This window comes from Morus notabilis, unplaced genomic scaffold (genome assembly GCF_000414095.1).
Source record: "Morus notabilis unplaced genomic scaffold, ASM41409v2 Scaffold297, whole genome shotgun sequence".
Lineage (NCBI taxonomy): Eukaryota > Viridiplantae > Streptophyta > Magnoliopsida > Rosales > Moraceae > Morus > Morus notabilis.
The window spans coordinates 652,264-665,615 of record NW_010357726.1 but is presented as its reverse complement, the minus strand read 5'-3'; the positions used below and the strand labels follow the sequence as shown (position 1 = coordinate 665,615).

The 13,352-nt window shown below is 35.3% G+C and overlaps 2 protein-coding genes across 2 annotated transcripts; both read right to left on the bottom strand.

Annotated features, from left to right (window-relative positions):
- Positions 1-614: 614 nt before the first annotated feature.
- Positions 615-4,435, bottom strand: LOC21407035 (AT-hook motif nuclear-localized protein 5). Its single transcript, XM_010090813.2, has 5 exons — positions 3,300-4,435; positions 2,867-2,934; positions 2,242-2,373; positions 1,263-1,421; positions 615-1,144 (listed from the first exon to the last, which is right to left on the bottom strand). Exons 1-5 carry the CDS (start codon positions 3,772-3,774, stop codon positions 914-916), a joined length of 1,065 nt encoding a protein of 354 aa, XP_010089115.1. The 5' UTR covers positions 3,775-4,435; the 3' UTR covers positions 615-913.
- Positions 4,436-9,159: 4,724 nt separating this feature from the next.
- Positions 9,160-10,248, bottom strand: LOC21407034 (putative F-box protein At1g65770). Its single transcript, XM_010090812.1, has one exon. It carries the CDS (start codon positions 10,246-10,248, stop codon positions 9,160-9,162), a length of 1,089 nt encoding a protein of 362 aa, XP_010089114.1.
- Positions 10,249-13,352: the final 3,104 nt, after the last annotated feature.

Genomic DNA, 13,352 nt, shown 5'->3' with positions numbered 1-13,352 from the left:
GGGAAAGGTCATGTCAATGCTCTAATGCTCTTTAAGTTTTCATTATAAAAAATTAACGCCCATTTTTTCAAAATGATCATCAGACCCATACAGAGATGGGAAAGGGGAATTTCTCTCTTCTATGTTAGCTATAATAATAACTATATCTAAGTATATTTGAATGCATGCAAAAAATCTTAATTAGAAGATTTGTTACGTCTCTTGACTCGTTATAATTTACTGGCTTTGCTATATTTTGTATTTGCAGCACAACATGAAGAAGCTGCTATGTGAAGGCATCAAAAGAGATCAATAGGCATATTAGACATGTATTTTATCTGTTTTAGCTTGTAAAACATCTACTTTTAAGGGTTGTAAATCTACTTGTTGAGCCAACAGAGATGACGAAAGAGCCACGTAAAAAGTTTCAGATAGTGTTTTTTTTTTCTTTGTAGCCAAACAAGGCTGCCAAGCACTTGCAGTACTTGATTATAAATTCCTCTCAAAGTAGGCAAATACCTTACCCACCAAAAATAAAATAAGTATTGATGATTTTCATGGAAATTCAATTAATGATGTTACTTGTGGTTTTAATGGTGAAACACAAACGGTTGGAAATAACAGAAAACCAAGCATTTAATTCGAAAAAAAAGGAAGCTTCGACTCTCAGAAATGAATGTATCTTAAGCTACAGATGACTATCTTGACCTCCCAAATAAACCAGAAACTCCTTCAACGAGTTAACAATGTTACTCAAACCTCGAAATGACGATGCCTTTGTTACATAGACAATATGTTAGCACAAACCCGTTACCCACCGCAGGGTGAAGAAGAGTTGTACAAGGTTACAAATTCTCACAGATTCATTCAGTTCATTTACAACAACACATATATACAAAAATTGTCATGTGTCTGTTGCATATGCAATTTCTCCTCATCCACGAGTCAAGTCGATACCGGTGTGGGGAGTTCTCAGATCAACCTGCCGCGAACCGGGCCACACGCCGATAGTAGAGGGAGTGTAACTTTGAGTGGGCGGAGCGCTAGTTGATGTAGCTAATTTATCACTATGCCGAGGCTCAGAACTCTCATCACTCTTGGGACCAGCTACTTGCTTGTTCTTGATCTTGGCTGCATTACCATGTACAAAACTGCATACTACTACCTGTTGTAGAAAGTAAACAGTATTAGACCTTAATGTCTTCTTCATTCTATCATTAGAACCTGGGAAACAAGTTTCCTCAAGGTCCAAAATATGCGAGATAGGTGCGGAAAGAAAATACCTGGACTGGACTGGCTGCAATAAGCATTGCCACACCACCACCAACAACATGACCGTCAGGACTAGAAAGGGAAACACTCACACCCCCGGTTCGATTGCGGGGACCACCATCCTCAGCAACTAAGTAAGAACCTGACAAGCACAAGATCTGGAAACGACCCTGTAAAGTCATGGAAACAAAATAATTGGCTTCAGCTAAGCTGTTCTGAATTACATACATTTGACCCTTAAAAGTTAATTTGTTTGACAAGAATGAGAAGAATTTTCGTAGCAAACTTATTCCAAGTATAGAGAAAACTCATACTAACTGGAGCGCAGCATCATTCACCATTCAGAAAAATGGTGTATTTGACTGTGAGTACATGCTTTGCCATGAAGACATGAAAACATAAATGTTATGTCTCGTAAACTTATTTTGCGATTTACACCCTTATTTGTGGACCTCACCATCCTAAGAAATCAAAAGTTGGCTCTTCTCATATTCTACAAAAGAATATCCGTAAACTTGGACCATGCAGCAAACCAGTAAAGCATATTTATTACATAAAAGCACCACTCGCATATTTATTACAAAAAAGAACCCTTTTTGTCTTCTTTTCATGGCGAGCATAAATTACTCTCTCTCTCTCTCTCTCAATTTATTGAACCTAAAGAGATCATATCCCATGAAAACAACCAGGCACAGACCTATGGCCTCAAACATGCTAATGGTGCCACTATCGCCTCATTTTTCCATGGTTTTCAAGACAATATTTTCATTCATTTTCATTAGCCATAGAACTACAATCTTCCTTGTCACCAAACTATACCCACAAGAATACTGAAGCAAGCAAAATCCACAACCAAACGTCGTATTAATACAACCTTTACACTTTGCAGGAATGGTCCTTAATAAGCATGGAGAAAAAGGATATTTTTGGAACCACTAAAAGCACAGAAAAACAATTCAAACAAATTAAGACGGGGAAGAAATCTGTTACCTCATATGTGCAACTGACACCAGTAGATGCGGGCTGACGCAATGTTACTGAAGACACCAAACCACTGCCTGACAATATGCACAGTGCTCTTGGCCTTTGTTGTGCAAATGATAATAGTTTAGCAACAATGTCCTGCAAAGAAAAAGATAAAGAATACCTACTTAGGCGTGAAAAAGGTATAAAACCGTGCAGATTGAGCAATAAATCACCACTAGGAATGGTAATCTTTAACCCATATGAGAGTGTAAATTTTTCAACTGAATAAAAATGGGATCTTTACAAGCTTCTGACAAGAGAGAAAAACAATATGCTTTTGCCAAAGCATTATTTTATGTCCCTAAACACCATCAGCCAAGAAAAGAAACTATTGCTATCAATGTTGAAACAAACACTATTAGCAATCACAAATTTCTACCAAGTTATCAATCTGCAGCATTGAAATGAAGCAGCCAGGCATTCTAAAAAGTACATAGCTACAAGTGTGTGTGTGTATATATATATAAAACGGACTCATGTATTGAACCCTCATAAGGAACTTGGTGATCCCAATTTTCATTTCACATATAAGTGAGTGCAATGCGTCTGTGCATCATAGTTTATGTCGAACCGTAAGGACATGGCGTACCTCTCCAACCCCGACGGTGATAACATGTGGTGCAAAAGCAATTCCCGCCGAGCTGTTCATCCATTCACCTGTCAAGCAACTTGTCATAAGAAAGAACATATCGGCAGCCCTCATCATCACACACTCAAAAGCAAGTAATCATGAGATCAACCACAGCAAGCCATTTGGCCTTTTAGAGCTTACTCGAAATCATCAGAGTTACACCGCAAATGCACTTTCTAACATTAATACACAAGTGAAATGAAATTCAGAAATTCAAAACTAAATTATTGATCTTATACTACGAAGTAAACAATCTAAGCTAGATCATTAAGCAATACAAATTGGTTATTAAGCACAAAAACACAAGAAGCACCACATATAAGCTTAGATCACGCTAAAGATATCAGCAAAAAACAAAGACAACAAAAAAGTCCACATCAAAATAATTTACCAAGATTAGCTAATTGCTGTTTCCTGCCAGTCCCCGGCGGCCGGCCTCTGGCCCGCTTTGGGGTGGGCGTGGTGGAGCCCGGCGTGAGGCTTTGAGAGGCAGACATTGAAGAGAGTCTCAAAGAGACAGGCCCATCAGGGCGGTACTTTCTCGGCCGCCCTCTCTTCTTCTTGACAGGCTGCTCACTCGAGGGAACACCAGGGGGGGACACGGCCATTCTCACGCCGCCGTGAGGAAAACCCATGGCAGGGCGGGAAGGCGGCGGAGGAGGCTCCACCGAGAATGAGGGCCCCACAGAGGTTCCCCTGATATTGGGTTGGGTTGGGATGCCAGTGTTTGACAAGGGTCTGAACCCAGATGGCGTGTGAAGACCTGTGGGGGGTTGTGATCCAGACCCAGACCCACCAAGTCCTCCTCTATGAATGTAGTATGAAGCTGACCCACCAGACAATGCCATGGCTTCTCTCCCATCCATGCATTTAGTGAGAGATTGGTCACAGAAAAAAGAACAAAAAAGAAAAAAGGAAAGAAAGAAAGCTCTAAACTTTTAACTACCCAATTGACTAAAGTTTCAGTCTTTAAAAAGAACACGCTTCCAAGTTTGAATTTTTACTTAACTCTATCCAAAATTTAAATTTTTAACTACTACCACCAAGAGAGAAAGGAAAAAAAAAATCTATGAACTTTGGAAATCTGATCCTATAAATTAGGCGTAACAAAATCTCTTTAACCCTAGAAACCGAAGCACAAGAGCCTGCTGAATTCACAGGCAAAAGGGTTTTACAAGGGTTTTGGTTTCAGTTGCGAAAAAAAAAAAAAAAACCAAAAATCTGAGAAACCCCAACAAAATTTTTGATCTTTACCGAGAGAATCAACCAAGGAACTGAAGCTTCACACGCCAAAAAACCCAGAAGAAGAACTCAAAGAAAGTGGTGAGAATAAATGTGGAAAGATCAGAAGCTTCAAAGAGGTAGAGAAAAGTAAGAACCACAGGCTGGCAGGTCTTGAATCATACCTCAAACACAAGGAGAAAAACAAAACCCTAGATTTGAAATCTAGGGTTTTGACAGGGAAGAGGAAAAAAATGCAGGAGGTGGAAAGGAAGGAGAAAGGAAAAAAAGAAAGCGAGGAAAAGACAACGAAAGAGGGAGAGAGAGAGAGAGAGAGAGAGAGAGGAGAAGAGGGCTAGGGAGGAAAATGAATTGAAAATTTGAGCTTTTGAATTAAAGTTAGTGTGAGAGTGTGTGTGTCTGTGCAAGTGTGTGTGTATGTGAACTGTGAGCTACTATCTAGGCAAAAACACTTTTTTTAATTATTTGGAGAATTTCTAGTAGGATTGGCATTAAAAAAAAAAAAAAAGGAATTTCGAGTAGGGTAAGAAGACAAAACTGATTGATACGGATCCTTTTTAACCGTCAGATTATTTTCAGTCTAGATTTTTTTTTACAGTTTAAATTATAATTTAGTTTTTTTATTATAATATTTTTATATATATATTTAAATTTCAACTCAAATTTTCTATTCAAACTTATAAAAAGAATGGACTCTTATTTATTTATTTAAATTATAAAATTTGAGAGGTGATGAATCTAATCCGTTTAATGTGTAAATTTAAGCGGTGTATAAATATGAATTTGTGTTTTGTATTGAAAAATTCCAAAGAAGAAAAGATTTTGCATGCAAAATGAGTTCGAATTACGGAAAATGATGGGAGAATGAATTCGAAAGTTGTCATTTAAGGAGACGTTTGGTTAATGGATTAGAATCATGTGATTAAAATCATTTTTGTGAGAAAAAATACTGTAGCGAATCATGAATTATGATTCAAATCATGGTTTGAATCCTCCAACCAAACGTTCTCAAATCTTTTACCATCTGAATTGTTTCTAGATTTTTTATCACTCAAATACGCATTCAAACTAAACCTGTCATACAAATCATTTTAAATAAATTTAAACCCATAAAACAAAGAATACTCATATTATTTCGAATTGTTTATATTTTAGTTAATATAATTCCGACGTAATTTGAGGATTCAAAAATCTATGTATACTTATTATTATTATTACTATTACTGCTTCTTTTTGTTTTTCTTTATTGGTCTAAGTATCTGACTATAAGAAAGGAAAGACTAATTGCCATTGGCGGGACAGGCTGTGGCCTACCAGAGTACCAGCCTTCATGTCCTTATCAGATTACCAATTTCTATTTTCTTTCTCAAGACCTGTGAGAAGCCCACTTGTTCTTTACCCCTCTTCATTTCTTCTCTCTCCCTAACAATATTTCTGGCTGGTTTTGAGCTTGCAATTGCTATTCTGATGTACTCAGAGTTTGGAAAGGGAAAAAAGGTTTTCCTTTCCTTTTTCTTCTTAGCTGAAAGGGATATTGAGTTTTATAGGGTTGGGGGGTCCTGAGTAGTCAAGGAAGAAAAAAACAAGATTCAATTTTTTAAAATATATATATATTTATATGTGAAGAAAAAGTAATTACAAGTGCACATTTATTATGCATATTTGTGAATATAATATAGCTTTACTATTATTTGTTTTTTTGTCTGCATTGTTGTCTTTTTTTAGTTAAGAATACCGTGAAAAGATAAAAATGAAAGGTTAACGGATGTGATGTCTTGTTTTGCTTTTGGTCTGAAAAATCCATGTGATGGCTACATGGGAAGTTTGCTCAGCGAAGAAAATGACACAAGGTCTTAATAGTAACGTGAAAGCTTTTAGAAACGGTGTCGTTTTGTGATGCAATTGCCTTGAAATCAAGCATGAGATTCAATAATGTATTTTTCATGCAAATGGCATAGGAAAACTCTTTTTTATCCCGACGAGAATTTATCTCTATAGACACAAATCCGTGGGTCTGATATGATAGGATCCACGTAAAATTTATAAATGGGGTCTATTTTTGTGTTTGATGAGGATAAATTCTTATCGAAATAAGTACGGTATAAGATGCTTTATCAAATAAATAAAATAAAATAAAATAAAATAAAAATAATTTTGTCACGGTCAATGCATCACTGGCCTGGTCAAGGAGTTTCTGTTCATTATTCAGTCTTGAGAGTTGTACATTTAATGCTTGAAAATGTTATCAGACAGAAGAGTAACACAAGATTGGGCCTACATTTGCACTTTTATTGTCACGCATTGCCGTACACAAAGATGCACATATAATATACTTGACTTGAAGGATCCAAAATGTTCAATTATCAATCCAAAGATTATTTGTTCAAAAAAAAAAAAAGATTCCTAAGATTATTTGTTGCCCACTACATTTAAAGAAAAAAATTAAGAAATAAACTTAATCTCAAAAATAATACCAGCTATCAAGCTCTCAAACATGTGGTTTTGATTTTTGTTACTGCCTTATTGAGCATAGGAAAATAATACATTTTGAAAGATTTACAAAATATTAAAAAAAAAATCCAAGAAAGGGTGTTTCACTTCCACGTGATCTCATGTCAACAACGTACGTTTTTTTACCGTTAATTCTAGTCATAATTATATACAAATAAATAAATATACAGAATAAATATTTTTTAATACATATTTGATTAAAAAAACATATCACAACTAGTGGTGCAGGGACGAAATCTGCTTGAAAAAGAAGGAAAAAAAAAAAATTTGAATTGTCCACTTTGAGCCGCAATTCAAAAAGTCTGTTCATATTGATTCAATCGGTGCTCTCGTATGTCGTTTGTCGGGACGCCAGCAGGGTTATGCCCACCACCTACATGGGCCTAACCGGCCCAATCTAATGGACAATTTGACATGGGCCAGATAAGTGTTGTGAGCTGAGATTTTGAGTCTTGAGATTAGACCAACATTGCTTTTGGGTCAACTTGAGCTTGTCATATACCACATAGAAATAGTAAAAAATAAGTTAATATGAAAAGTTTAAGAAAGTAAATAGGTTAATTTTTAGTTATAGAAATTAATAGGTCATAACTTGTCAAGTTATGGTTCATAACTAGATAAGTTATGAATAAACTTGTCAAGTTATGATTCATAATAGCCAGACAAGTTATGGACAATAACTTGTCAAGTTATGGTTCTAGCTATGGACGAAAACAGTAATTTGACCTATTTATTAACTTATGTAAACTGTTGGCCTATTAATTTTAATTCATCTCAAATCTTGACCTATTTCTCTCTTTCTCCCTATAGCACAACGAAACATATGGACAATTAACAGAAAAGGAAGTGGAAAGTTTTCTTTTAACACTAAAAACACAAGATAGCTGCAGTAATCTGGCGGATTTCCTGGCAATAGAAAATGAATAGAAAGATTATGCCTAATATGATACGAGGAAAGAATTCTAATTCTATTTGTGAGTGGCACAATCTGCGAGCGCGTGATCTGAATAGCTCATTTCTACGAGATCCGCTCACAAGTGCATTAATGATGTTGTCAAGTTTTTAATCATTAATCATTAACATTGCGAACGGGACAAAGATTACAAGATAACAAGGCCTATAGCTATAATAGCTTATAGCTTATGGACTTTTCACACGTACGATTCAAAACACACAAAACAAAACAAGGACACACACGCTGCTAAGGAAAAAAAAAATAGCAGAAATAGTGAACACATTTCATTTAAAAAAAAAAAAAAAAAAAAAAAAAAAAAAAAAAAAAAAAACCAATATAAAGATCACATTTAATTTTCTTAATATAAATGGCAACAGTTTTAGTGGGTTGAACCAACAGAGGTGGATGAAAGCGATTTACATGTTTCACGTTATCAAGTGTGTATTCTGATCCATGTGATCTTGTTGCTATATAACTAGTTCAAGGGCTAGGTTCGGAATGTCCTGTACTACCAGTGAAATGTACAGAACCAGCCTTGCAACCAACACACTCAGAGGCCTTGGCAAAGTGTTGTTTTTTTTTTTTATTAGAATTTTTCTTTCATTATGGTCTTATCCTATTCCTTCTTTATTGTAATGTTTTTTTTTATGATCTTCCATAAATGATATTACTTATTGCTTTTTTTTTTATATATTTTTCACCATGGTTTGATCATTATTTTAGTAAAAATATTTATTCTTTCTGTACATATTTTCGTGGGTTTTGAGATTTCAATGGCTGCCGGAGTCGTTTTTAGGTTTAGGGTTTTTGACTTTTTTTTGTCGTGGTTGTAGAGTTTTTGGATGTTCGCCCAAGTCCTCGTGGTTCCATCATTGGGTTGGAAGTTTTGATTCAGTGGCACGGGCTGCCTGCCCATGATGCAACTATTGGTTTCCGAAACGATTTCAGATGCGGAAGCATGTATTTAGGAGATCGTGTATAATAAAAATATTCATAAAACTTTGAGATGGTCTATAGATTACATTAATTTATGCATGAATAAATTAATCAAATTAATTTATTTACCTAGCGAACGATTATGTCAATATATTGTAGCTCAACTAAATTACAATCAATTGATCTAGATAATGTTAAAGATATCAACTCAAATCTTAACTTCAACTAATGTGGCAATTGTGAGTTGTCATTTTTACATTGGAGGTGTTTAAAATATTGTCATGTAATTAATCATAAATGATTGCATTTACCAATAAAAATATGACAATTCACGTGCCACATTCGACTATGATTATTTTTATTATAGTATATCTGTAATTATTTTTATTTTCTATTATGTTTTCCTGGAAAAAAAAGAAGAAAAATAGTTTCGAGTCCTAAAACGAAAAACTTATAAATATATAGTTTTTTATTAAAAGAAAAAAAAACACACACACACACACACACAACATTCATTGTGTTCCACATTCGACTAGGATTATATTCTGTTTCCATGATCACGACCACAAATTAACATAAAAGAAAAGAAAAGATGACAAAATATTTATCAAAAAGTTGGCTGAAGCCACAAAAGTGTAGGAGGATAAATATTTCTACATTCATCTCCGAAGCATTGAAATTGGCTGATCCCTTCATATTTCGATTCAAAATTACCGTCGTCTGCATTTGTAGAGGTATAAATGTTGCACTTTCTGGTCACACCATCTATGAAGTAAATGCAATTAGCCCTACATCCTTCAAAGTCTGAGGCCTTGACACAAAAGGAAGAAGATTGATAACCCAAAAACAAAGCTCTATCTCCCAAGTTCTTCACTTTTACAAACGTTCCATCTCCGATATTCACCTCGTAAACTTCGAATCCAATCGTTTCGCGACACCGAGCGCTGACGCGTACGTGGCCTGTCAAGTCTCGCACGATCAAAAGAGATTCTTTCGATTCCACTAGGCATGTCTCGCAAACTGGTTTGATCAAAAACATGACCTCCTTGACTACTACAGTATTGAAATCATCTTGATCAATATTCAAGACCAGAACTCTACTCCGAGTATCCACCGCGTAGAATCGGCCCTTATGATAAGCTACGTCGGATACGAGAATAGACTCATCCGTCATAAGCGTCCACGAAGAGTTTCCCGGTTTCCAAAGCGCCAAATGACCAGCTACTTTAAGCCATTGATGGAAGATAACAATGACTATATAGTCCGAATTAGTCTCAGATGGGCTCGCCGACAGCGCAAACCTATTAACGTAGACGAAAGATTGTCTCGGAAGTCTGATCTGAGCCTGCGACAGAGGGTGAAAAAGGCTCATCGCGCCTTCACGTGGTGAGTCGTCTATGGACATTATCCATCCGGAGGAAGAATATATTAACTTTTGGTTGTAAACTTCACGAGGATGTGGAAGCTGATCAAATGTTTTCTCGCTCGAGAGGCTGTGAAATTTGGCGAGAGGTTTTACGTCGCTTGAGAAAAGCATGAGCCACGGAATTTGTTGCCGTGAATAGTCGAAATTCTCTTTCGTCGCCGCCGGTCTCCACGAAGTACAGACTGCGCCGAAAGCGACCAAGTCTTCGAAAGAAAGTCGTTTCGCGATGGACAAAAGAATATCTAATGGCAGTCCGGACCAGTCTGCCATGAGCTAGGGATTTCAAGAATCAAGGTATAGTAATTAGGGTTGTGAGGCACTATGCTTATATAAGAACAAAATCCTAAACCTTATACAAGTGAGTTTTCTTATACATTCGAATTTTGAATGAGTGTCGTTTCAAAAAAAAAAAAAAGTGCATGATTTTTTTATTTATCTTGTGATTCGGGTGAATAATTCAATTTATTTGAAATGATAAATTTTTCATCAATTAGAGTTTTAGTATTATCTTTTATTTTGCTCCTATTCTCAATTTTCATATAGTACGTAAAACTTATCCTTTAAGCAAATTAAAAAACTTTTTTAAAAAAAAAAAAAAAAAAAAAAAAAAAAAAAAAAAAAGATATTAAAAAAACTAAATTAAGTACAGATATGCTTTCTTTTCAAGACATTAAAATTAAGTACAGTACAGGTATGCTTTTCTTTTCTTTTCTTTTCTTTTTTTGAGAAAAAAAAAAAGGAACGCTCCTTCTTTCACCAAAACTTAATTATAGTTCCAATTTTCCTATTTCTTTTTCCTGTTTCTACTCTATTTTGAGAGAGAGAGAGAGAGAAAAAAAAAAAAGGAATCCTTCAAAAAAAAAAAAAAAAAGAGCGAGAGATTGTTTCCTAAAACGTCGAATAAGTAAGACAAAGAAAAGCACAATGTTCATTGTCTTCCACATACGAAATTAAAATTAAGTACATATAGGGCCGGTAACATGGGTCACCACTCGAAAATGACATGACTTTTGTGGGTTAGGATTGAGAAAAAAAATGTTCAGATCAAAATTGAGTCGACTAAAAGTTGACATGAAAAACACTGGTCAATTTCGGGTTGAACCCGCCTAACCTAAACACAACACGAAACTCATATAAAATTAATTTTTTTTTAATTTCATTACATATTTTAAATTTTATTATGAACATGTGATGCCATGATAGTTATATTCAAAATTTTATATTATTATTTGCTTAATTTTGATGGATGTTATTGTATTTTAGTGTGTTATGAATTTTAAGTTTCTAATATGTAAATAACTAAGAAAAAGTATATAATTTTCGTGTCAATTTCGGGTTCACGGGTCAATTTCGTGTCACGAGTCATTTTCGTATCATGGGTCATTTTTGTGTCATGTCCTGTCAACCCATAAAGTGTTCGTGTCGTATTCGTGTTGTGATTTTTAAAAAATTTCGTGTCACATGTCGTGTTCGGGTTGATTATAAATTTAGAAAAAAATGATCAAAACACGACATAGAACACGAATTGCCACTCCTAAGTACATACATACTTTTCTTTTCTTTTCTTTTCTCTTTTTGTTTGAGAAAAAAAAAAGGGAACGCTTTCCTTCTTTCACCAAAACTTAAATATAGTTCCAGTTTTCCTATTTCTTTTTTCCTGTTTCTACTCAATTTTGAGAGAGAGAGAGAGAGATTGTTTCCTAAAACGTCGAATAAGTAAAACAAAGAAAAGCACAATGTTCATTGTCTTCCACATACGACTAGGATTAAATTCTGTTTCTATGAACACCACCACAAATTAACATAATACAAAATCAAAGATAATAAAGTACTGTGATTCTTTTTTTTTTTTTTAACTACTACTACTAACATTTATCAAAAAGTTGGCTGAACCCACAAAAGTGTATGAAGACGATTTCTACACTCATGATCTCCAAAGCAGTACTGTTCGATGATCCCTTCATATTTCAAATGAAAAATTCTCTCGTGCGTATTTGTCACAGCATAAATGTTGCACATTCTGGTCTCGCCATCTGTAAAGTATATCCAATTAGCCTTACATCCATTAAAGTCCGAGGCCTTGACCGAAAACGAAGAAGAGTTATAACCTAAAAACAAAGCTCTATCTCCCAGGTTCTTAACAAACGTTCCGTCTCTAATATTCACCTCGTAAACTGCGAATCCAAACGTTTTGCCGCATCTCCAAAAATCTTAGTTTAGGGATGTGAAGAAGCGATACCGCCTTGAGTACTGCCATATCATCTTGACCATCGATATTCAAAACAAGTACTCGACAATGACTATCCACCGCGTAGAATCGGCCCTTGTGATAAGTTATATCGTATACGAGAATATACCCGTCTGTCGTAGTCGTTCAGGTCGAATCTCCCGGTCTCCAAAACGCCAAATGACCGGCTTTTCTATGCCGTGGATGAAAGATAGCCATGATTACATATTCCGAAGTTTGAGATGGGCTCGCGGATAGCGCGAACTTGTTAAAATAGAACAACGTTTGGTTCGGTATAGTTTGATATGAGCGTGCGATAGAGGATGAAAAAGGCTGAATGAATAGTCTGTTGTCATTATCCATCCGGAGGAAGAATACATCAACTTTTCATTGTAAGCTTCACGAGGATGGGGAAGCTTATATGTTTTCTTCTTGGAAAGGCTATAAACTTCGGCGAAAGATTCTACGTCGCTTCAGAAAAGCATAAGCCATGGAATTTGTTGTTGTGAATAGTCGAAATTCTCTTTCGTCGCCGCCAATCTCCATGACGTACAGACTGCGCCGAAAGCGTCCAAGTCTTCAAAAGAAAAGAGCCGCTTTGCGATGGAGTTGAGAACGTCTAAAGGCAGTGAAGACTGAAGACCAGTCGGCCATGACGGCTTCAAGAATTAAGGTTGTGAGGTTCTGTGCTTATTATGCTTATTCTAATTAGGGCAAAAACTCTAGGAGATGTTTGTTTCTTGTATTCGTTCTTGATTTTGAATAATAATTCATGGTTCTTTACAGTGTTTTTCTCTCACGAAAAATACGTGTAAAATGAGAATGGTTCTGAATCATGATTCTAAATCTATGAACCAAATGTCCACTAAACCTTAAATAATTGAGGGTATTGTATCTTCAAAATTTTTTGAATGACGGTTGCTTCCAAAAAGAAAATATATGAATGAAGATGAATGAATGATTTTATTTATTTTGTGATTTGGATGACGACTTCAAAATTATTCAAAGGTTTTTAATAGGATACTTTTTTCATTAATTAGATCATTATTAGTATTATCTTTTCGCCAGTCAAATTTTTCATAAACTTTATTCTCAAAACAAAACTTCCATAAAATTATTGTTCAAATTTCTCATACCTATTATCTGC